This window comes from Manacus vitellinus, unplaced genomic scaffold, assembly GCF_001715985.3.
Source record: "Manacus vitellinus isolate BGI_N305 unplaced genomic scaffold, ASM171598v3 scaffold_50_pilon, whole genome shotgun sequence".
Classification (NCBI taxonomy): domain Eukaryota; kingdom Metazoa; phylum Chordata; class Aves; order Passeriformes; family Pipridae; genus Manacus; species Manacus vitellinus.
The window spans coordinates 2,552,120-2,574,911 of record NW_021940612.1 but is presented as its reverse complement, the minus strand read 5'-3'; the positions used below and the strand labels follow the sequence as shown (position 1 = coordinate 2,574,911).

Below are 22,792 nucleotides of genomic sequence, written 5' to 3'. Positions count from 1 at the left end.
TCACGTTCAGTTGCTGTTGATCAGCACCCCCAGGTCCTTTTCTGATGGACAACTTTCCAGTCAGTCTGCCCCAAGTACGGGGTTGTTATGGCCAAACTTAGGACCCAGTATTTTGCCGTCTTTAATCTCACTTCTTCACACATCTGAAAAATCAAACACTAGTAGAGAAACTGAGGGGAGATCTCACGGCAGTCTACAACTTCCTCACAAAGGGAAGCAGAGGGGCAACCACTGATCTCTTTTCTCTGGTGACCAGTGACAGGACCCAAGGGAACAGCCTTAAGCTGTGTCAGAGGAAGTTTAGGTTGGGTATTATCATCCAGAGGGTGGTTGGGTATTGAAGCAGGCTTCTCAGGGAAGTAGTCACAGCACTAAGTCTGACAGAGTTCAAGAAGTTCAAGAGTTCGAGCATTTGGACAATGCTCTCAGGCACACGGGTGACTCTTGGGGTGTTCCTATGCAGGGCGAGGAGTTGGACTTTGATGATCCTTGTGGGTTCTTTCCAACTCAGCATATTCTATGATTCTAAGAGTCTTGAATTGTGAGATGCAGTTATGCATAACCCAGCGAAGCAACTGACAATATGTGAAATGCCACTAGAGTGCACAAAAGTACAGGAATCCTCCACTCCACCTGGTTTCATATATGATAGAATTAAGTTCTCTTAGTAAAGGTAACTAAATGGTTTATTCACCATCAAGTCTCGGGAAGTAGTCTTGGTGATCTGAGTTCATAAAGCATTCTCATCTGCAAGTTCCAGCTGCATATGTAGTGTACATGTGCCTTGCACACAATACTAAAGTAAGAAGAGAGCTGTGCACTGTCTATGTGCCCTTTTTCTGGAGTGCCTTTGGCTCTGGACTGCACAGTCAACAGCTCTTTCCCTGCACTATCACCCTCCCTCCACCCTTGTTACTGCACCTTTCAAAGCTTAGTGTCAGACAACTATTCACAGAATTACAGTATCTTACAGAAATATAAACATTATGGCAACAAGAAACATTAATCTTTGAACACTTCCCAAGGCTACATTTTTCATCTCCCTCATAACATTTCAACAGCCTCATTCATAGTCTCCAACCTACTTAATTTGACCTTTCTGAATATACCCATGTCCACAAACAATAAATATATCAACTATATAAGTCTTGTAACTTGTGAAAGCTGCTCATCTGTAACACTTCCACATTCTAAGAAGACAAGAAGAAAATGTAACATTTGACTTCATAATACCAAAAAATGAAAAATAAAGTCTTCCATGTTGGTCTTATGCTAAAGTACAAGTGCAGAATGCAAAAATGTAGAAGGAGCTGTTTCAAAAAGTCTTCTGTTGTCACAGTCCAAGAACACTTCCACCACTAATTCAAAATGTAAAGAACAAAGTTCACATGCAGCACTCTAAAGAAGGACAGCACATCCTTTTCAGTTCAGAAGTGGTGTGATGCTAACAAAGTTCAGAAGAATTTCAACTGTAGGGATGAAAGCTACCACCAAAGCAGAAAATCCACTCAATTCAACCGAACTTAATACCATCAATTAAAGTCTGCCAAGCTCTGTGGTAGATGGAAGATTGAGCAGACATATTTAAGCACAGAGGGAGCTTCGCCTGCGTGGTCTGTGCCCTCGCAGGAGATAAGAGGGGGAGCCTCCAAGCACACAGAGGAGAAGGACAACTCTAAACCCAGGCAGATGGAGCTCGTCAGCCCTGTAAGGCCATCCATCTAAGAGAAGGTCACTCTAAACAAACCTACGTCCTGAGGACCTCGCTGCCACCGTCCGAGCTCGCTCGGCCCTGGCAGACGAGCCTCAGGATTAAAGGGTGGGCTCAGTTCAGCGCACACTGTGTCTCACCTAAAAAATCCACTGCGCAGGCTCGAAGGCCTTACCCGCATTTCCAAAGCTGACAATGACTGACATATAATGCAAATATATTCATACTTGCTCCACAGTCTTTCCTCACCTCATCTTGTAAATCACAACTAATGTACAGGTAATACTAACCACATCAAGATCACTTAAAATGTTTCAGATCTAATAGTTGAATTCTATAATTAAATTCAATATAGTAAATGTTATAAAGCAAAAGATAATCATCTTATATGTGTAGATTCTGTCTATGTATAAAAATTATGTAAATTCCCATTACTAACCTCAAACAAAGTTTGTCTGTGATTAGTTGCACAAAACAACAGAGACTAGGGCAGCTTTTGGCTGAGTATACTAGTAGTATATGAAGAGTGAAAGAGCAGGTCAGAATTAGCTAAAATTTTAACGGTACCACTGAAAAGATGGCAAGAACCACATGTCGAAGTGAAACAGTCTTCACTGTATATATACTTTCAATAGGTATGCATGTCTAGTTGTTATGTTTACAGTTACCGAATATTATGCTAACATAACCCATAGAAAATGCCAATCTGCATCAACTGCCTTCATGAACAGGGCAGAATAACTTTTACAAAGATGGAAAGACAAATTATCAAATAATCTTAAAAAAAAGCCAACACAAAGATGACCAGTAGTCGTTTAGAATCAAATAAACAGAAGATTAAATAACAGAATGTTGGAAATATCTACAAATGACAAAAAAATGGACAGCCAAATTTTGTCTTTGACCTTGAGATTTGACATATTTTCTAATGATAGAACTGCTTTAAACATACATAGAATATAACCGGATCACACAGACTAGATTTATGATAAAAATTAGGAACTGGAAGTTCATTTCCTAGTTTTGCTAAAAACAGCTCAAAAGGTAAAACATACTTTTCAGGAATAATATGAAAGGGGTAAACTTCTGTTCTGAAGAAAGCATAAAACAGTGACCCAAATCATTTTCACTAAGGGAAAGGGGTTGGGAAGGAAGGAGAGAACACACTCCAAACTCTTAAACATTACAAATGCAAGGCAGAACTTCTACCCACTAAGTTATGTTGTGTAACTGAAAAAAAAAGAAAGATGAGAAAAGCACTGAAGTCAGCTGAAAAAAAGCTGCCACTTTTGCTAGGCAGACACTGTTTATAAAACAGTGCCTGCCTAGCCTCAGATAGTGAATATTTTGTTTGTTTGTTTTTGAAACTTAAACTCTCATCTATTACTTGAACTTTTAAAAATTCTGACATGTCAACATTTTCTTTGCTGAACCCAAACTCTGCGGCACTCTGATACACGTGTAAATTTGAAGGTACCATTAAGCTAATCCTCAGCAAAAGTGAGCACATTTGTTAATCAAGATTAATATGAACTACAAATTAATTCCCACAGCAGTAAAACGCTGGGAGGGTTTATTTCAAATCCAGCCACTGGACAGCTATTTCATAGTTACTGGCTAAAGAATGAGCTAACTTTTCCAAGAGGCACTAAGCAAATGCTTGTTCTTCACTTTCCTGTGCTCCTTTCAAAATTGCAATGCTAATAGCAAGAAGGTGTTTTGCTAATCATTTTTTATGAAATATCTTTTAAAAACCTTACCTCAGCTGGTTTTGGAGGAGAACTGGTAGCAGGCACACTTTTTGGCTTAGGAATGCTATCAATTAGCTCCAAGATACTTGTCAGCTTCTGATCTGATACTTGGATAGAAAGTAATGGCATCTGTCCAGAGAGTTTGAACCTGTTTTGTAAAGAATCAAAGTCAAAACTTTCAAAGTTAAAACAATCAATCTTAAATCTATTTCATTCAAACTTCATGTTAATTTTCTTCTGAGAAACACAAAAGTCTTCCTGGTCAGAAAATCACTCATCTAACCATTGTACATAATAAATACATACATATATATATATATATACACATACACATAAATAGTACTAATAACCACTTGTGATTTGGCTACATAAGCATATTTCCCTCACAATCTGAAATTTTTGCCTCTTGTTTATGTATTTAATCTAAGCACTTGCAATAAATTACATTACTGAGCCTTTACACAGTATTTTATAGAAGAGAAGGTTGAGGAGTTTTTTTGCATATGAATGTTTAGGGCCCAAATGTCAAAAAAAGTGACTTCCCAGAAGAAATGTATATTTAAGCTGACTCTAGCAGTAGCCTAAATGGCAGAGCAAAGTAGGATATAAAAGAATAAAGTAAGTCTTTAAAAATGAAAACAGTAAAACAAATTTTAAGCCCATTTGAATAGGCTTTTGGTCAAAAAGAATCACCTCAAACACAGACACTAACTTTTTAAAGACCTAAAGCCCAATTCAGTTTCTCATACAAGTGAGTGTAACAGAAAGCAGAGAAATGGCTCAAATAATATTCTTATGCTTCTATTACAACTTCTAGTTAGAAGAGATAAAGAGGTTGGTTTAACAGATCAACTTTCTCCCACCACAGGTAGCAGCAGGGGTGTAAGGAATACCTCCCACTTTTGATGTGCTTAACTCATAACTCTGTCTTCAAAGGGACATATAATATATGACTGGTGAAGATGTGAGGACAAAAAAACCCCACATTTTCAATCATCCTCAGCTAATTTTGGGACTATGAGAGTAACTGAAAAAACAGCTCCTGATACTTGAGCAAGCAAAGCACAAACTTGTACACGTTAAACTGCGACAGTAAGTAAATAGTTTTCTCCAATTTATGAATTTCTTCACATCCTTAAATTCTTACAGGATTAATTCTCAACTAGTTTTGACTTTTATTCTTAATTCCAATTCTGTCAGAGAAATTTATCCTTTTTTTTTATAATAAGAGAAGATTGGGGTAAATGAGTAGCTACCATGTTTGAAATGACCTCTCCATCTACTGCTCAAGTGCTCCAGCAACTGAGGACACTTAGTAATTCTCACCTATATTACACTTAAATCTCCCTACAAAAATTCATGTATATTGTGCAGGCATTTTGACAAAGTTTTGCATTTCGACAGCCCATGCAGTTACACAGAATGTACCTAGCAGATACCAGGCAGATAATTGCAAATAATCCCAATTCACTACACTGCTCTTGAAACAAAAGCTTTTAAGGCTCAGAAAACATCCATAATTGGAATAAAATTATTCCCCATCTTTAGAGACTAAGGCATGGAGGAGGTAAGTGTTTCAATTGATGAGGAAATCTGAGAAACTTCTTTCCAGTTCAGTGTGGTTGTATTTAGAGAGAAGGAAATCTTAATGCCACTGCCAAACCTGCAAATAGGTACATTCCTTCACATTGGAATTTTTATTGTGTTTTTAATGAATCCTATTATATGAAAGGATGCTCTTAATAGTGCTATCGCAATACTGGCTTCATATGCCTTCCAACTATATGACAGACTCTCAGACTTTAGAAAACAGGGGAAACATATGACACGATAAAAAGAACATAAAAAAAATTAAGCCTGACACAGACTAGAAAACCACAGAATCATATTGGTGCTTCCAAATGTGAAGTGACAGATACTATAAGGAAATTACTTCTGGTAATTTCTATTACCAGAAATTAAATAAAGTCAGATATTCATATCCAACCAAAGAGTGAAAGTCCATTTTAAGGATCAGAAAACACGAGTAGATGAAAACACAGGTTAACAGCGAAAGGCCCTTGATACAGTGGTCATTACTAAATTAAAATTACCTAAATTAATATTCTCTTCAAGGCAGCAATATAGAAATGTGCCTTCCTAAAGAAAGCCAGCACAAAGCACCAGTAAATTCATTACTGTTTTAAACAGTAACATCACAAAAAATTCAACTAAATTCAATGGTCACCCAAGGATGTGCAAACATTAAAGAATAAAAAAATACAGCTACCCAATCACCTTCTTTTTAGATAACTAAATGTAAAACAGGTGCCCTCCAAACTAAGAGACTCATTCATAAAAATCTACGACATTAAACAAAATAATTCTGGTACTAGTTTTTTTTGTAGAACTAATATCTTTCCACTCACTTTTCTCAACAGAACTATGCTGTTCTATGCAGATAGTTCCAAATATCAATAAAAAAGCTCTGGAAAAATATAATCCTCGCTTTATAAGAGAGTATACTTGTAAAAATTGAAATATAAAGGAATAGCTACATGTATACTAAAAATACATTTATATATACATAATTGATGTGAGCAATACTGATGCATAATACTTTATTCAATTACAAATACTAAAAACAAGAGCTATCAGTTAACTTTTATTATTTGTGCACAATGTCGTTTAGAGATCACATGGGCTAAGCCATAGAATCATAAATATCATAAGTATCTGTACATAAACAGTCACCAACAGAACTTTCTTAAAAACAAAAAGAGATTATGCAGTGATAAAAAGAGATCTGGCATTTGAAGTTACGCAGATACTGATAAGTTTGAGGGGGGTTGAGTAGTCAAAGCTAGACCAAAAAATGGAACATTTCTAGTTTTAATTGATCTGGGAGACATAAAAAAGGTCTAATTCCCACCATCAGGTAAAAAGCTGCATATCATTTCAAGACTGATGGATTACTCTGCAGTATTTTAATACCATCTGCAGAACACATTCTGAAAGCATTTGGAGACTAGGTACAAAATGTTCTGCTATTGTTGAGTCATGGTATCAACATGCTAGATTTGAAATGGCTACTTGCTCTTGGTGTAAGTTAAAGCATTATTTTTTATTACTAACTCACTGTGGTATACTTATCTAGTACCAAACTGCTATTTGTAGCATTCCTAGCAGTTGTGGAGAGTACAGGAAGAAGAACAGCTTATCTCCAAGAAATAGAACTATCCCAGGGGAAGAAAAATCTGTAATTTCTAGATACAAGTAGAAACTATTTACTGTTAATTGAATGGCTGCATGAGAGTTTGGAATACAGAAATAATATCCACCAGGGAAGAATTTCCCAGAATCTGTATAGACACAGGAACTGCCAAAAGGAGCAGCACACCTGGTAGCCAAGACAGACAGGTAGTATTACAGTATGGCAACAAGTGTTCTTATTAAGGGCAGACACTCCTTAATCCAGGTTACACTGGCATAACTTTGATAGATGTCGATTACAAACCTACATTAAAATTAAAATAAAGCCATTCTGTTATGACTATAGAAACGAAATCTAATTTTCTAACATAAAAAGATTTCTGTGAATTGCATTTCCCTTATTTGAGTTTCTTCACCAAACAGACAAAAAGTAAGGAGGGAAAGTATAAGATATCTTTTGTAAAGTCAAGCATCAAAACTGTGGCCTCCCAGGTTTCCAGAAGATGGCACCATTACATGACGCAATCATTGACCATTATTAAGAGTACTATACATTTTCTTCCAATTGAGTACATTTCCATAACCAACAGAATTTTGCTAAGTAAGTTTAAGTGCAAACTCAGTGCATTAAGAGCTGTTTCCCTGAGAAGTGATCCCTAGTATGTAAACAAACAAGAGGAATAATCCAAGTCAAAGACAGGGAGTATGACAGCATTATTTTTCAAAATATTTTTTGATGTTTATAAAAGAGACTCTAAGTTTGGATTTTTAGCTCCTCAGTATTTCCAATGAGAACTGAAATGTAGCTCTTAGAAAGACTCAACTAGAACAAGTAATACTATCTTTAATAAAAATCTTTAAATGTATTATTCGTATCACTTTTATAATAATATAGCATTCTATGACCTTTTCAACATATGAAAATGTCTTCATTTTATTATCATTTTTCTACATACATGTATTTTACTTCCAAGAGTCACACCTAGCCAATTTTAAATAGCACAGGTAAAACTACATTGTTACTTGTCCCTCCCCCACCTCCCCCCAAAAAAGTAATTTACTATAAAATTTCAAAATTGGGAAAAACACATACTTGGGCATTCTTGCATCTGTAACAACCATAGCCCTGCTAAATTCCATATTTACATCCAAGGGCTGTAAGATACATTGAGATGAATTTTTTAGCTTCCGAGCTTCTTGCCAGTTCTCATCTACAAGAACACAGAAAACCTACACTTTAAACATTGGAAGAGATCTTCTCATTACACATATCACAGAATTAAAGTATCTAATATTAGTATATATTGCTAAAAATTCAGGTGACATGATCTCTTTTACAGGTCTATATATCAACAGATATATATTATAGAAGCTCTGAATTCAGACACAGAACACTACTGAATAATTTCTCCCATTCACATCTAAACAGTTACTCCATCTATGCTGCAGGCATCTAAGAGTCTGATTCTTAACATGCATGGTACTGAGAGCTGAGGCTCCGGAACCAAACGATTAAGAATTAAACGCTTATGACTTCTCTGATTATAACTGACTCTATATTGCTAGTTGCCAAACTAGTAGTCAAAGTTTCCTTCAACACATGATCAAAGTAAATTGATTCTGATTCTTTCTTTACCTTTACAAAATGATCAAACCTACAACTACTTGTGGATTCTGCTCTAAATTTAGAGAAGAAAAGGTATCGAAGGAAAATACCATAGACAAACTAATTAGTCCTATATTTATTATGCAACAAATAAATTAGATGTCTTCAAATATAAAGGATTTTATTATAAGTCTGTTTATTTAGCAAAAGCTAAGATTGTAATCGAGTCCCTAAAGGTATGTTTTGGAAATTCGTAACACATTCATAGTATTGAGTTTAGAACATATTGGAAGACATATGTTCTAAAGATTCTCCACTGCTTCAGTTAAAAATATAAGAGGCTCAACAACAACCATAAAATTCATATAAAGAAAGATTACTTTCATGAATACTTACCATGTTTGCTGTACAGTAAGTGTATACTGCTGAGCTGGATGTCAAAACTGTCATAAGCTCTTGACATTATATCTTCAATAGTGCTTTGTCCTACTTTGAGTTCTGACAAATCAGAACGATTTTTGCTTGTCATCTTAAGACAGTCACAAAAAAAAGAATAAATCAATTTCAAAAATATTCAAAGCACTAATTCTAAAACCACTTGTTCCTACCATGATAAAAGATTAAATTTAATTCCTCACTACAAGGGTACAGACTCTTAACAACTATCACAGCACAGGAGAACTAGAATTAGTAGTTCTAATTCTGCATCAAAATGAAAAATGGAGAGGATAAAACCCTATCTCTTCTTCAAGGAAAGAAACAAAATAAAAAGTGAATTAAAATATGTGAAGCTTTAGACAATATATTTTGCATTAAATCATTTTCTTTAACAAGTGACTCATACTCCAAAGCGTAAAGTCTCAAACCCTCTGTAATCAGTAGAATAATCGTTCAGTATTTTTATATATAAAAATATTACTGCATTAATCAATTCCGAAATATGAAATCGATTTCTGAGTTCTGTTGAATTCAGTTGTGGCATACTAGTTAAACAGAAAAAAAGGGCATTTGGACTGTTCATCATCAGTCTTGCCTTTATTATCAATCAATATTCCTTTGACTCAGCATAGGGATGCCCATACTTCCTGGGTATTTCACACTTGTATGTGCCCTCTCTGCTGTTCATCTCTGATGGTTGTCCTCAGCCTCAAATGTCTAATGATTTTGGATTCATACTTGGTTCTGTCAGACTCAGGTAATATTCAAGAGAACTGAAACAGGTTTAAATACTAGCATCTAGGACATAGCATTTTTTTCCAGTGCTGCTGAACTATGACTACTTTTACACTAAAAATAATTTGCAGATTGAAAATTCAGAATTACTAGATTAATAATCTTACGTATCTGCATTAAGAAACAGTTTTAATTTTATATGCCATTTCCCCCTGGGCTTGATTTCATCCAGTACACAACTGAAGGGAAAAGACTGTTGGCTTTGTATGAGACATAATCAACAAATGACCCACATCTCACTTAAGCATATGTCACTCATAGTGAATACGTAATTACTAATCATATCCTGAGAGGTAATTAAATTTTCTCTTATGGTATTGCCAAATTCCCTCATCTTGCTTTCTAATTTCTATTAAAGGAGAGGAGCCAATCCAGGAGTCACATTCACTACAAAAGTTACTCATCTATTTCAGAAAAAAAATCTCAGACACACTTACTGAAGTCCTATTTTGAAACATGTTCTTCTGTGTGTTATTCAAAGAGTAGTTTCTATGGGTGGAATAGGAGGTGGACTATTAGATCTAGGGGGTTGTCTCAAGCAGCCAGGCAACTACAAAGTGCCACCTCTACAAAGTGCCTACAAATGACCAGCATTCAGAAGAGCTGGTAAAATTATAAATCACTGAAATAACTTGGATTTACAACCAGACCACTTACTTTTAGTATGTACACAGCAATGTTTTTTGCTAATTCCACTTTCTGAAGCAGTTCTTTCTAAACACGGCCTACTGCAAGGTCCTGAACTTGGGTTGGAGTGACCCCTGGTATCAATGCATGGCATCACCATGACAGCTGCAGGATGACCAGGCAGAGCTCCAGTGGGAACATGCTGCCTCACAGGTGCCAGCCTCCAGGATGTGCCGACTCTTACACCAACACCAGACAGCAGCAGTGAGCACACCTGTGGGAGCTGTGCCCAAGTAGAGGAACTCCTCTGCTTAGTGACATAGCTGCAGGAGGAGGTGAGTAGGTGGAGCTGGTCAGAAGCGATCTGAATATGAGCCAGCAGTGTGCCCAGGTAGCCAAGAAAGTCAGTGGCATGTATGTGGCTATGTCAGTGGCTTGTATCAGAAATAGCATGGCCAGCAGGACTAGAAAAGGGATCATCATCTTACACTCAGCACTAGTGAGGTCGCACCTTGAACACTATGTTCAATTTTGGGCTCCTTATGGCAAGAAAGACATTGAAGGGCTGAAGCGTGTTCAGAGAGGGGCAGTAGAGCTGGGGAAGGTCTGGAGCACAAGTCCTATGAGAAGTGGCTGAGGCAGGTGGGGGTGTTCAGTCTGAAGAAAAGGAGGCTGAGCGAACACCTTAGCCCTAAAACTACCTGAAAGGAGAGTGTAGCCAGGTGGGGGTCAGCCTCTTTTCCCAAGTAATAAGTGACTGAACATGTGGAAACAGCCTCGAGTTGTGCTGGGGGAGGTTTAGGAAAAATTTCTTCATTGAAAGGGTTGCAAGCATTGCAAGAGGCTGCCCAGGGATGTGGCTGAGTCACCATCCCTGGAAGTATTTCAAAGCCACAAAGACATGGCACTTAGGGACACGGATTAGTGGTGGACTTGGCAATGCTGGGCTAATGGTTGGACTCAAGGATCTTAAAGGTCTTTTCCAACCTAAGTGATTCTATAGTTCTATAGAATGCAGGCTAGTGATGATGGGATCAAGAGTTGCCCTGCTGTACTCATGGATGAAAAGCTCAACATGACTCAGCAATGTGCACTTGCAGCCCAGAAAGCCAATCACATCCTGGGCTGCATCAAAAGAAGCATGGGCAGCAGGATGAGGGAGGTGATTCTGCCCCTCTACTCTGCTCTTGTGAGCCCCAGCCTGTGTACTGCAACCTGCAGAAGCAGGTCCAGAGAAGGACTACAAAAATGATCAGAGGGACAGAATACCTCTCCTGTGAAAAAAAGGCTGAAAGAGCTGTGGTTTTTCAGCCTGAGGAAGAGAAGGTTCTGATGAGACCCTACAGCAGCCTTTCAGTAGTCAAAGTAGGCCTATAAGAAAGATGTGGACACACTTTTTAGCAGAACCTGTTCTGATAGGACGAGGGGTAACACTTTAAAACTAAAAGAGGGAACATTTAGGCTAGCTGTAAGGAAGGATTTTCTTACAATGAGAGTGATGATACACTGCCACAAGTTGGCCAGAGAGGTGGTGGATGCCCCATCTCTGGGCACATTCAAGGTCAGACTGGACAGGGCTCTGAGGAACCCAATCTATGGGTCGATGTCCCTGCTCACTGCAGGGTGGTTGGAGTAGATGACTTTTAAAAGTCCCTTCCAACCCAAATGATTTTATGACTAAGTGAAACCACATGCTCCGAAAGTCAGTCTGTTGAAAAGACAGAGCCAATTTACTCTCTTTAGCAAGATTTTAAGATTTGAAACAAATTCTTACTTAAGCAGCAGATAAGGCAATACAAGCAGGTACTAAGTAGCAGAATCAATCTTACCCAGACTACAAGTAAAAAAAAAGGAAATTGCCCGCATACATACAATATCATTTATCTTGAAAGAACACAAATTCAGCAGTGAGAAGATTGCTAAAAATACAGTTATAGTGATAAATTCTACATAAATCATTAGCTTTTTGACTTTTCGCTTGCATGAAATCTCAAACGTACCTCTAATTTTACTCAAATTATTTTAAAAATTTTCAGTATATTTACTTTTCTCATTTTAAAGTAAACTCAATGACCAAAGGTAAATAATAATAACAATAATTTAATAAGAATACCATTTAATCATGTAAGTAAGAAGTTCACTATTTTATATTCTAAGGCAAAAAAAATGTTAGATATTTTCCATGTAACAGTTCAAAGCATCAGCAGTAGTTTCATATTACAGGATGATCACTTTCTAACAATTCTTTTGCGTTGAAAGAATGCACTGAAGAGAGTTCAGTAATTTCTGCCTTGCCTGGAAAGCAGTTTAAAATAAATAACTAATACATAAACAGCAAGTGGCACTTTTACTTAATCGGTACCATAAAATACAAATGTAAAAGCTGAATTATAATTTTCAGTAAATTATCGCATTAGGTAAATACATACTTTAACACTACCAAGATCCAGAAGTAGTAAATTTGATGTATTATCATAGAATCCTCTCTGTGGAACAATGATGTATGAAGCCATGAGGTTAATTTTGAGGTCAAGAACTTTCTGGGTTTCAATAATATACATCAAACCTGAAAAACAGTATGATTAGTAAACATAAAAAAAGTAATCCATACAGAAGTTATAGCATTTAAAAAAGCTATAAAAAGCAAATCAAGTCTAACTTGAAATTAATCATGAATGCTAGATAACTAAGGTACAGATGATCTTCAGATTTCTTCTGAACCAATAATTACAGGCAGTCCTTAAACAAGCACCAAGTAAATGAAACGGTTAGCAAACAATGCTAACTGACAAGTATAGAAAGCAACATAACATACGCAAATCCAAAAAAATTCCATAATCAGCAGAGATGAAATAAGAATTGGAATGTGAACTGTAACTCTGTAATTACTGAGTTAACCCACTGTGCTCTGTAGATTCAGAAATTTTATTGTTCTAGAAATTCTTACTGGGAGTATCCAGTTGCACTGGTCAAACTCCTAGTGTTGTTACTATCGACATACAGAAGTTAACACTATGATGACAAGCATCTTCAGACACTGAAGATCAGCAAATACATTATCTTCCAAAAATTATGCTTAAAAATCATGCAATTAGTTGGGAAATTCAGACTGTCAGAACATTTGAGATCAAATTCTGCTTTTCTGCTTGTCTGTAAAGGAATGAATGGTCTTGCTTCAAGTTAGTACTGAAAACTGCCTTATGATGCAGCCACAACCCATTAAATATTTACCATGTGCAACAAGCTGATAATCGCAGTAAAGATAATAAATTATGAAGATAACAACATGACACTCAGCACATCCACTGGTAAGAAAACAATTAAAACTGTTACATTATCAAAGGTCATCTTGCTACAGGAGATTTAGGTTAATCAATGAAGAACTGGGTGACAACCACATTTCAGGATTTGCAAAACAACTTGGGATACTGCCTAACTGGATTTGAGTGACGTAGAAAGTTCAAGCAAATACTTTCTTTTTTCCTTCACTTGGGAAGACAATATAGTGGAGTCCATATATTGACCTCTGGTAAACCAAACTTTTGTAATATCTTTTAATGTTGAAAATCATAACTACTTTGGCGTAGCAAGTTCCTTCACTTCTGTAGTTCACAGTTCCCCCGTATTTTTCAGCTACCTTCTACCACTCAAAGAAAAGTGTTAAAAATTAATTCCTGAGGATTGCAAGTCTGACCATATTAATTATGTTGATACATTCCCATTCTTCTTATTCTACCTCTGCAACTAGTGTAGTCTACCCCACAACAGAAGATTCTGCAGATCAAATCTTCGTGCCCTGGAAATTTTTTAAGTCTCAGACAAGATTTTACAAGAAATGTGACACATATTTTTAGACATTCCATCAAATTTCTTGTTTTTGACTGGATGAAACCTTTAAATTACCACAGGCAAATCAGCATTCTTGTGAGGATGTGAACAGTATTTGGTATACCTCTAAAGTAATGATATGCTGAAACTGTAATAAACACAGAGCATGATTCCATATTTCCACAAAAAAATTCATTATGATCAACACCAGTGTATTTGGTGGTAATGAGCAGAGAATCAAGCATATTAAATCCAGCAAATTTACAAATTCATCTCAGGAAAGAGCAATGCATTGTGGTATCATTATATTTAGTATTGTTGGAGAAGTTTCTGAAAGAAAAGTAAGTTGATCCACAAAACTTTGACTGGTTAATCCAATATTAGTCCTTAATTAAACAGTTCAGTTAAAGAAGAGCTAATGAATAAAAATACAACTGACACCTAATTTCCTTCCCAACATCAGCTTGATAAAAGTAATCAATTAAATATACATTATGTTTGAATTTTCTGTAAATTCTTTATCACTTGACTACTCAGATTTTTTTAAACTTACAATTCAAATATTAATACATTACAAATTTAAATGAGGTTTTAAAAAAAGCATTTGTTGCTTGGCCTTTTTGCTTTTAAAAAATAATTTATATATGAAATCTTCCCTTAGCATCCACTCCCATCCACACAGATAGGACACTGCTGGACATATCTCTGATCTAGAAAGCCTCACACATCCTTACTGGAACACATTAATTCTACACATCTCAGTGTTAGTTTCCAAAGTATTCAACTTTTTAATTAATGTGTTAAAATGTAAATTCTCCAGAGATAAAATGAAAACTATGGGGATGGCTTTAATGCCGAGCAACTGGAAAGCAGATAAATATAGTTTATGTGACTTGAACTGAGTTAGTCCAAATCAAAATCAATATTCATCAAGGAATACAGAAAATGGAAAACAACCATATAAAGGCAGATAGTGTCCTGAAAAGCAAGAACTCTGAAAATGATTTAGGGGTTACTTTAGAGGACTAATATCTTAGTATCAGTTTTTAAGGAGTAGGAAATAATTAAGGACATTTAGATATCAGATGAACAAAACTGAAGAAGTAACAAACTGTGTATGGACTACAAATACTGAAATACTGTCTTATGGGCATGCAGCATATCTTACAAAGTAGAAACAGTTGAATTTAAAATAAGATACACACAAAATATCCAATACCTAGAATAAATGCATTGCAATGTGATTGAATAATTCAACTTATTTAGGTGTCGTGTTAGAAAGCTATAACTTGGGTACATGCATCTCCATAGGGAAGGATACAATGTTGTCTTACTCCTAGAACGAAAAATTTGTCTGAGTGTGTCACTAGAAAGCGTGTAGCACTTGCCTGTTGATGTTTTTTCACGGAACTCTTCAAGTTTCGTCAGAGTTGCTGATGTCAGTTGCTCTAAAGTTACATCTTTTGGAGGCCTGAAGAAATCCACTAAGTTATTTACTGTCATCTGTTAAAATAAAGGAAAAATAAATCATGGCAAGTTTACTATTAAGATTTTCCAAGATTTATACCTTATTCCAATATTTACTTACTGCATCATACACTATTTCCAGTGGCTGTGATTCTATTCTAAGCTTCTGATCTGCTTTCTCATCCAAAGGATTAGTCTCAAACATTATGCTTAAAAGTGAGGTACTCTCATCCGAATAGGCCGTTCGAGAAGATAGGAGACAGGGCGTACACTTTTCTCGGGACATGCCTGTAACTTCAAGTGAGGTAATTTTTGATTCAAATCTGTAAAGAAAGGTAAACAGACTGTTTAGATGTAATATCCATCTGGCTAGGCACAATTAGGTAGTAAGAGTATAGGAAATGAGCTTGAAAAAAACCCAGTACAATACATCTCTACCCGAACTTCAACACAAATAGTTTAAGGAGTAAACACACATCTGTGTGTTAACTGTTTTCCATTTAATTATCTTTTTTGTCTGATAGCCTTGATTAAACAAGAAATGAGGTCCAAGTTATTCCCTTCATACACTTTTCATGAGGACAGGTGTCAGGGCAGGAAGGAGACAGGCAAATGGGAATTCTGCAGTACGAGCTCAAGAATTACATGGTATAATTGCTACTAAAAAACAGATATACATCAGAACCGAAAGAGTTCTAGTGCAGAGAAATAGAAGAAACAAAGATAAATAGTCTCATCACTCTCAAGAAGTATATTTTAGATCTTGGATTTTTTTATTTTTTCAATACCTTGTCCACCTCATTAATAGCTCTCAGTTGAAGATGTTTATCTCCAAACATTCAAAGAAAAATGTTTCACTGTAAAAATGTAATATTTTCTTCCTTTTTCTTAGTATAATAACTTTATTTGGGCCATTTAGATGCACAAGAGTAAAAACAGAAAAGCCACATGCAAAACTTATAAAAAAAATCAATAGTATCTTAATATTATACATACATTATACTAATATGCCTCAAAGTAGAGGGCACAAGATTTAAAACAGGAAGGCTACTTTCCCCCAGAGTATTTAAGTCATTACATTTGAAATGAAATTAAAATATTTCAGTAGATACGTTTCATCTGCCAGTGTGAGAACACAAAACAAAGCAAAAATCATCAGTTACAGCTTTCTTCTAAAATCTAATCTGAAAGTGAATTGAGAATTCAAGAACTTTTCAGTAATGTTAAATGCCCACACTCAAGCATTTGCAAGATCACCCTGCTCAGATTAAGTTTCAAAAGGAGTAACAGTTGCTTTTAAAAGCAAGTAACAAGTTGGCACCTGGATTGTTTGCACATAACAAAATGAAAAAACAGGAGTAAATCCATATTGGCACAAAAACCTCTCAAGATGCAGAGAACTCATCATGGAAACAGTATCCATGATTCATCCATCAATTGTAAAATTATTCCACTCCCAAACTGCACAAGAAATTACAGTGAAAAATGGAGCTTAAATACTGTAACAGCCTAAAAATGCTTATTAGCCATCATCAGCATTTCATGAGGAACAAATACAGTTTGACAGAAAGCTCACCTTACTGCTTGTGCACCTGGTCGTTGGGTAAATAGTGTACTCAAGCCAGTTAATGCAAATTCTACCAGCTCAGGAGTTTGCCTGTTTTCTCTTATGGATATAGACATGCTTAGTAACTTCACAGAGAACTTCATGGCTTCATACTATATATGCCAAAAAACAATATAGGATTACAAAATACATTAATACACATTTCGATAGAGTTATGAAGAGATGAAAGCTACAAATAACAGTTCAAAACTATTTTTCTCATGCTATGAATAGTCTGTATCATAGTTGGTGTAAAAGTCATTCCCTAACAGTTACTAGGAAGAGGTAGGGCTAGAGTAACAAGTAGACTTACAAAGGTATGTCTGATGTCTCTACACAACATTTTGTGATAAACACTCTCTGATGTAGAGCCAAAAACCAGTCAATTGTATTGTCCTTGGTATCCCACATTAAGATGACATCAGACTATTTCTGAAAGATTCAAAATGTTGCTATTGCCCATTACAGTCCTTGAATCACCTCTTTCTTTATATAATCATTTATTCTGCCTCTTCTACTATCACTCATATTTTAGATTCCAGTGTATTTTCTTATCCCTTACTAAGATCCCTTAGCACATTCTGTGAAGAAGCTTCTGAATATTTAAAGGCGATCTATAAAGCACTTCAGTATTTAAAGAACAATACACTACATACATGATTTTATTGTTCTTTATGTAGCTAGGGCAAGCAAAATTTAACTGTGAAGTATTTCAGAATATCCAAAGTAAGCTATACAAGTAGTATCCTGAAACTGCACCTAATGATGCTGTCTTCTGCATAAAGCCAGCATGCAGCAACTTAATTAAAAAGTATCAGAAGAGTATTTAAATGTAGAGACAGAGCTTCAAGTAATTTGAAAAGTGATTTCCTACGTTTAGATTTTTATTAGTAGATAAAACTACCAACTGTTTGGCATCATAGTCAATCACGACTTACTGATTTTGGAAGAGTTGGATCCACAGCTGTTTCACTATATCCAATTGCTGCATAAAGTTTAGCCTTTTCTTCCTGTGTCATCAGTTCTTCAAGACCTGTCACATTTCAAGAGGTTAGTTAAACTCAGTACAGGTATCTAAAAAATGCAAATACTGTTATGCACTTTACAGGCCTTGGCAGCTCTACAATGTACAGTAGATATTGTCAACATTGTCCTGAATTAGTAAAAGCAAATATACTGAGGTTTAAAGCCAAGTCTTGAGTATCCTAAAGCATGCTTTAAAATGCTTTTATTCTGACCTGTTCTATTTACTAAGTTGCTAACAACAGAAGTAACCTTTCTGATTTACTTTTCATGTTCCATAACCATTACTAGGAGCCCTACACTTAAGTAAATCAAAGTCTAATACATTGCATGAAATAGACAAATTTTAAAATTAATGGAAGCAAAAAAATTTTTATTCCATTAATTTGTACTATTTTCTAGTACTTTCTTCAAATACCCATACACATACATTGTGCATGCAAATACAAAAACTGTGGCAGAAGAAATCACATATTGAAGACAGTTCAGAAAGAATTATTGAAGGAATTGTACGATACCTCTGTTACATGCAATTAACAACTTCATCAGCAAAAAAAAAGGCTAAGAGAAAATGTAAATGGCAATAATTTGATAATAAAAACAAAGTTCTATTCCACTGCTAGGGATCTATTATTCTAATAAATCATTTCTAACAACAGAAAAAATACAAATAAATTATCATACTTGAACCCTTGATTTCTTGCTTTTTTTCATCCTTTTTTTCACCTGACCAGTTCCATATCCAACTAAACCAGCCACCAGAATTTTCATCAGCTTGTTTTACTCCTGGTCTGTAGATTTTTAATCCAGCCTTAGTTGCCTTAAATTTAAAAAATACTCAGGTAAGTCATTTTCTTCATGCTTTTTTCTTCATTTTCTTAAAGAAAATATAGACCCAAGACATCTCTTACACATCAAAACATCATTAGACAACAATTAAAAAGGCAACATGTTATTCCTTAGTTTTCCTTCTAGTAACTTTTTCAAGCATACACTGCAATATCAGACCAATTCTATTTTGCATAATAACAAACACCTTTAAGAATGAAAAGGGTATGTAAAAGGTCAATAAATGTTTCTTACATAGCAGATCTTCTCTCTAGCTTTCACCATAAAAAAAATCCACAACATTATACAGCGCTTTACATTACAATAATGGTATTATAAACAATCATTTAAAATACATATGTAAGCAACTAAATAGCCAGCACAGGCCAAAATTTAAATCAGCCCTATATTTTTCATTTCAAGATAGATGTGCAAAGCAATTAAAAAAAATTACTCTTGTAATACAGCATTTACTCTAAGAAAAATAGAAAACTATTCCTGGATCTGATACATACAAGTATAACAGTAAGGAAGATCTCCATTCTCCCATATTCAATATTTCCGTAACTAGGGGATGCCCTGTCTGATACCAGCAATGATTCTAATACTGGTCCTCACAGAAAGTGCAGACTACATCCACTGAAAGTTTGGCATGGGAATGGCAAACAACTATCAAGTGATCTAAGAGACAGAGGGGTTCTCAGAACTGTAGTGGACCACACAAACTAACTTTCTTCATGACTAATACAATCCAAAAAGATACAAACAGTTGCAGATAAGCCCTAAATTTAGAGGTACTCTATTGAAAGCAATACCTAAAGTGAGTGAGACAGGGATCTCTTCTCAGCATTCAAAACCCCAAGATCTGTGCAACACAATTAGGGAAAACAGCCGACTATAAATCAGAACTATGTAGGGACTTGTCACATCTATACACCTACAGGCCAATAGAAAGTAGGACTCACCACAAAAACACAGAGGCTTCTCAATTGATACTACTGATTCACCTCAGAGAGATGATGCAGAATGTCAGTTAAACATCAAGTCTCAAAAAGTTTGAACAAAGTCCTCAAAAATCCTCTTTGTAAAGGTCACCAAGTTATCAAGTAGGTGTTACAGAGTGAACAGTCCAAGGAAAAACTGAAAAGAGCCTTAGGCTGTTGAACCTGTGAAATTACAGGTTTCTGGGACATCAAGGGGTTGGTATTGAAGGGCAACTGCCACAGTGAAGAAGAAATGATGTTTAAAGCTGTGATGCTCCACATAGCAGGCAGCAGCAGGCACTGGAGTCCAGGGTAAGCAAGACTACAGGCAGAAGCCAGGGGAACTGTATTTCTGCAAAGATGAAGAAAAAAATCTGTGCAGTATGGGAACTACACAGATTTGCTGAAGAACTCCTTTTGGATTTTCCCCACTGTCCATTTACAATGGTTTAGTAATGAATGCAGTCACAGATTGTGGCAAGCTTAATCAGCAAGGTAAACTTGAGAACGATCTGAAAGGAGGGTGTAGCCAGGTGGGGGTCAGTCTCTTCTCCCAAGTAACAAGTGATGAACATGCGGAAAGAGCCTCAAGTTGTGCCAGGGGAGATTCAGAACATGCGGAAAGAGCCTTAAGCTGTGCCAGGGGAGATTCAGATTGGATATTATGAAAAATTTCTTCACTGAAAGGGTTCCCAAGGACAGGAACAGGAACAGATGGCTGAGTCACCATCTCTGGAGGTATTTGAAAGACACGCAGATGTGGTGCTTAGGCACATGGTTTACTGGTGGACTTGGCAGTGCGTGGTTAACAGTTGAAGGTCTTTTCCAACCTAAATGATTCCATGATTCTATCCTGTATTCTCATTTAGGTGAATAACCTACAAAGTTTTCCCTAGACTGAAAGCATAAAATATCTCAAGCTACCTAATACAGAGACTTGACGCTTGGCTCACTGAAGCAAGCACTGGTGTGCTAGTGTCTGATACTTAGCACACTAGTGCTAAGAACAAAAAGTGGCTTGAGGTTTGCAATATAAAGTTCTTGCTACAAAGTTGCCAGAAAATCAGATAGCATTGTGATCACGAATATGATTTATGGTGAGCTTGATTTCAAGATCTAGGTGAAAATAAGCCCTTGAAATTCAACTTTTAGGTATGGTTTTAAAAAACAGAAAAGCTTCACAAACAGCAAGATCATTTATCTGGCTTTACTCGACCCACATCTAAAGGGTGCTCCTTGAAATACTTAGCAGACTCAAGGCGACCTGTCAGGATACCTAGCTAATAGTAGATTTTCCTCTTTTAAGTACTTCGAATCCTTTTTCAGAGGTATGACCTGATAATAGTAACACAAATGGGTGCTGACAGATAGGTGAAGACAGAACACAGTAGAATCACCATGACCTGATTTTCAAAACTTTCAAATATATTTAGATAACCAGCTAGCAGATCTTTTAAGATGCTCTTTAACGCTTCTCGAATGCAATCCTTAAAGCCCAAACAACCGAAAATTCATTCACTTGCAATCTACTTCTAAGCATTACAGAAACCTATCTTAAATCTCAGGATTTGAAGGTAGTCGGGAATGCGATATGACATAACCTTTCGTAAGCAGCATAGTCACACTGGGGAAAAGAAGAATAAAACTAGATAGGAAATACTTCAGGATTTCCCTCACCTTGCAAAAGGTTTGAGGAGAGAGATAAACCAAAAGAAACTATAAAGTACAGGATAAAAATATTCCAAAATCAAATGAGAACTACAAGAAGACAAAAACACCCTCCTTGTGAAAAGCAGTCCAATTCAGTCAAACAACTGAAGGAGAGGGTCATGAATATGTCTTCTGTAAAAGTCTGGATAATGATGACACCAGGAGGAAAAATCACATGTACAGATTCGTCTTCAGAGTTTTGGGTTAGAAGTGCAATATCTATTACTGCAGCAATTGCATTCACACCATATTTAATATACTCCATATCCCTCAAAAAAAAAATCAAATTGCTTTCAAGCACTGCCATAAGCAGTCACTGAAATTCGTGAAGTTTAATTATTATTACTTTCAGATTGAAAACTTCATAGTCTACTTACTTTTAGTTATCTTGATTATTAATGTAGAAAGATTTCAGAAAATTTATAAAGATTTCACTTCAGTGTCCTAGAATGATACTCAGCCTCTACTGAAAACTAGGCAGTATGTTAACCTAGGAAAACTGAGGCTAACAAATTAAGTGTAACTACTCAAGTCACATTATCTTGCCTAATTGTAATAATCTACTTAAACGTTTTCTGCATTTGTGGTATTCTGAATAGTAACACTGCAAAGAGTCAACACACAACAGATGTTCCGTCTACATAATAAGGTATCATGAAGGAAAGGAATAAACTAGTAGTCTACTGTTGGGGGATGGAGGGACCATGGAGCTTTGGATATAATTGCTTCCAACTTGACCTCTGTCACATTTTGACCATATTTTCCACAGCAGATCTTCCTCATCACATGTGGAAAGAAATTTATCTCAGTTCAGTCACTCTGAAGAAGCAGTATATGGAGTTACTTAATTTTTGCATAATTACAAGCAGAAAGTAACTATGCCTTATAGTAGAAACCATGAAATATTAGGAAAATTGAAAGACTGTATGATACACAATTCAATTACTAGATCTAAAATCCATCTGCTGGAAATCTCCACAATCTCATGTTTCAGTTACTCTTGGACTAATTTAAATTATGGAATTTTACCTCAACTTCTGCTTGTTGCCTTGCTAGAGTGATGTTAAAAATATCCAAGGCCTTTTCTAATTCCTGGAAAAGAGGTGAAAAATTATTTTTTGACAATTTCCTTTTGTTACATGTCACAGCTCAGTTTTACAGTGAACTATTCAATTTATGCAACCTAAGTTATTTTGCTTAATCTGAAAACTTAAACCTGGAAAAGAA

General features: G+C 35.9%; 1 protein-coding gene across 7 annotated transcripts in view; it reads right to left on the bottom strand.

Annotated features, from left to right (window-relative positions):
- The window catches only part of VPS13A (vacuolar protein sorting 13 homolog A), a 105,859-nt gene that overhangs the window by 64,916 nt on the left and 18,151 nt on the right, over positions 1–22,792 (bottom strand). For all 7 annotated transcript variants that reach the window (XR_003916137.1, XM_029962919.1, XM_029962920.1 and 4 more), the window contains exons 14-23: positions 22,595–22,657; positions 18,729–18,864; positions 17,960–18,054; positions 16,992–17,134; positions 15,537–15,738; positions 15,337–15,451; positions 12,550–12,686; positions 8,657–8,789; positions 7,748–7,865; positions 3,472–3,610 (exon numbers count right to left, since the gene is read on the bottom strand). Coding sequence is in view for 6 of the 7 variants with exons in the window: in XM_029962919.1 (XP_029818779.1) it covers positions 3,472–3,610; positions 7,748–7,865; positions 8,657–8,789; positions 12,550–12,686; positions 15,337–15,451; positions 15,537–15,738; positions 16,992–17,134; positions 17,960–18,054; positions 18,729–18,864; positions 22,595–22,657 (1,281 nt within the window). In the remaining variant the exon portion in view is untranslated. The remainder of the gene's footprint in view (positions 1–3,471; positions 3,611–7,747; positions 7,866–8,656; positions 8,790–12,549; positions 12,687–15,336; positions 15,452–15,536; positions 15,739–16,991; positions 17,135–17,959; positions 18,055–18,728; positions 18,865–22,594; positions 22,658–22,792) is intronic.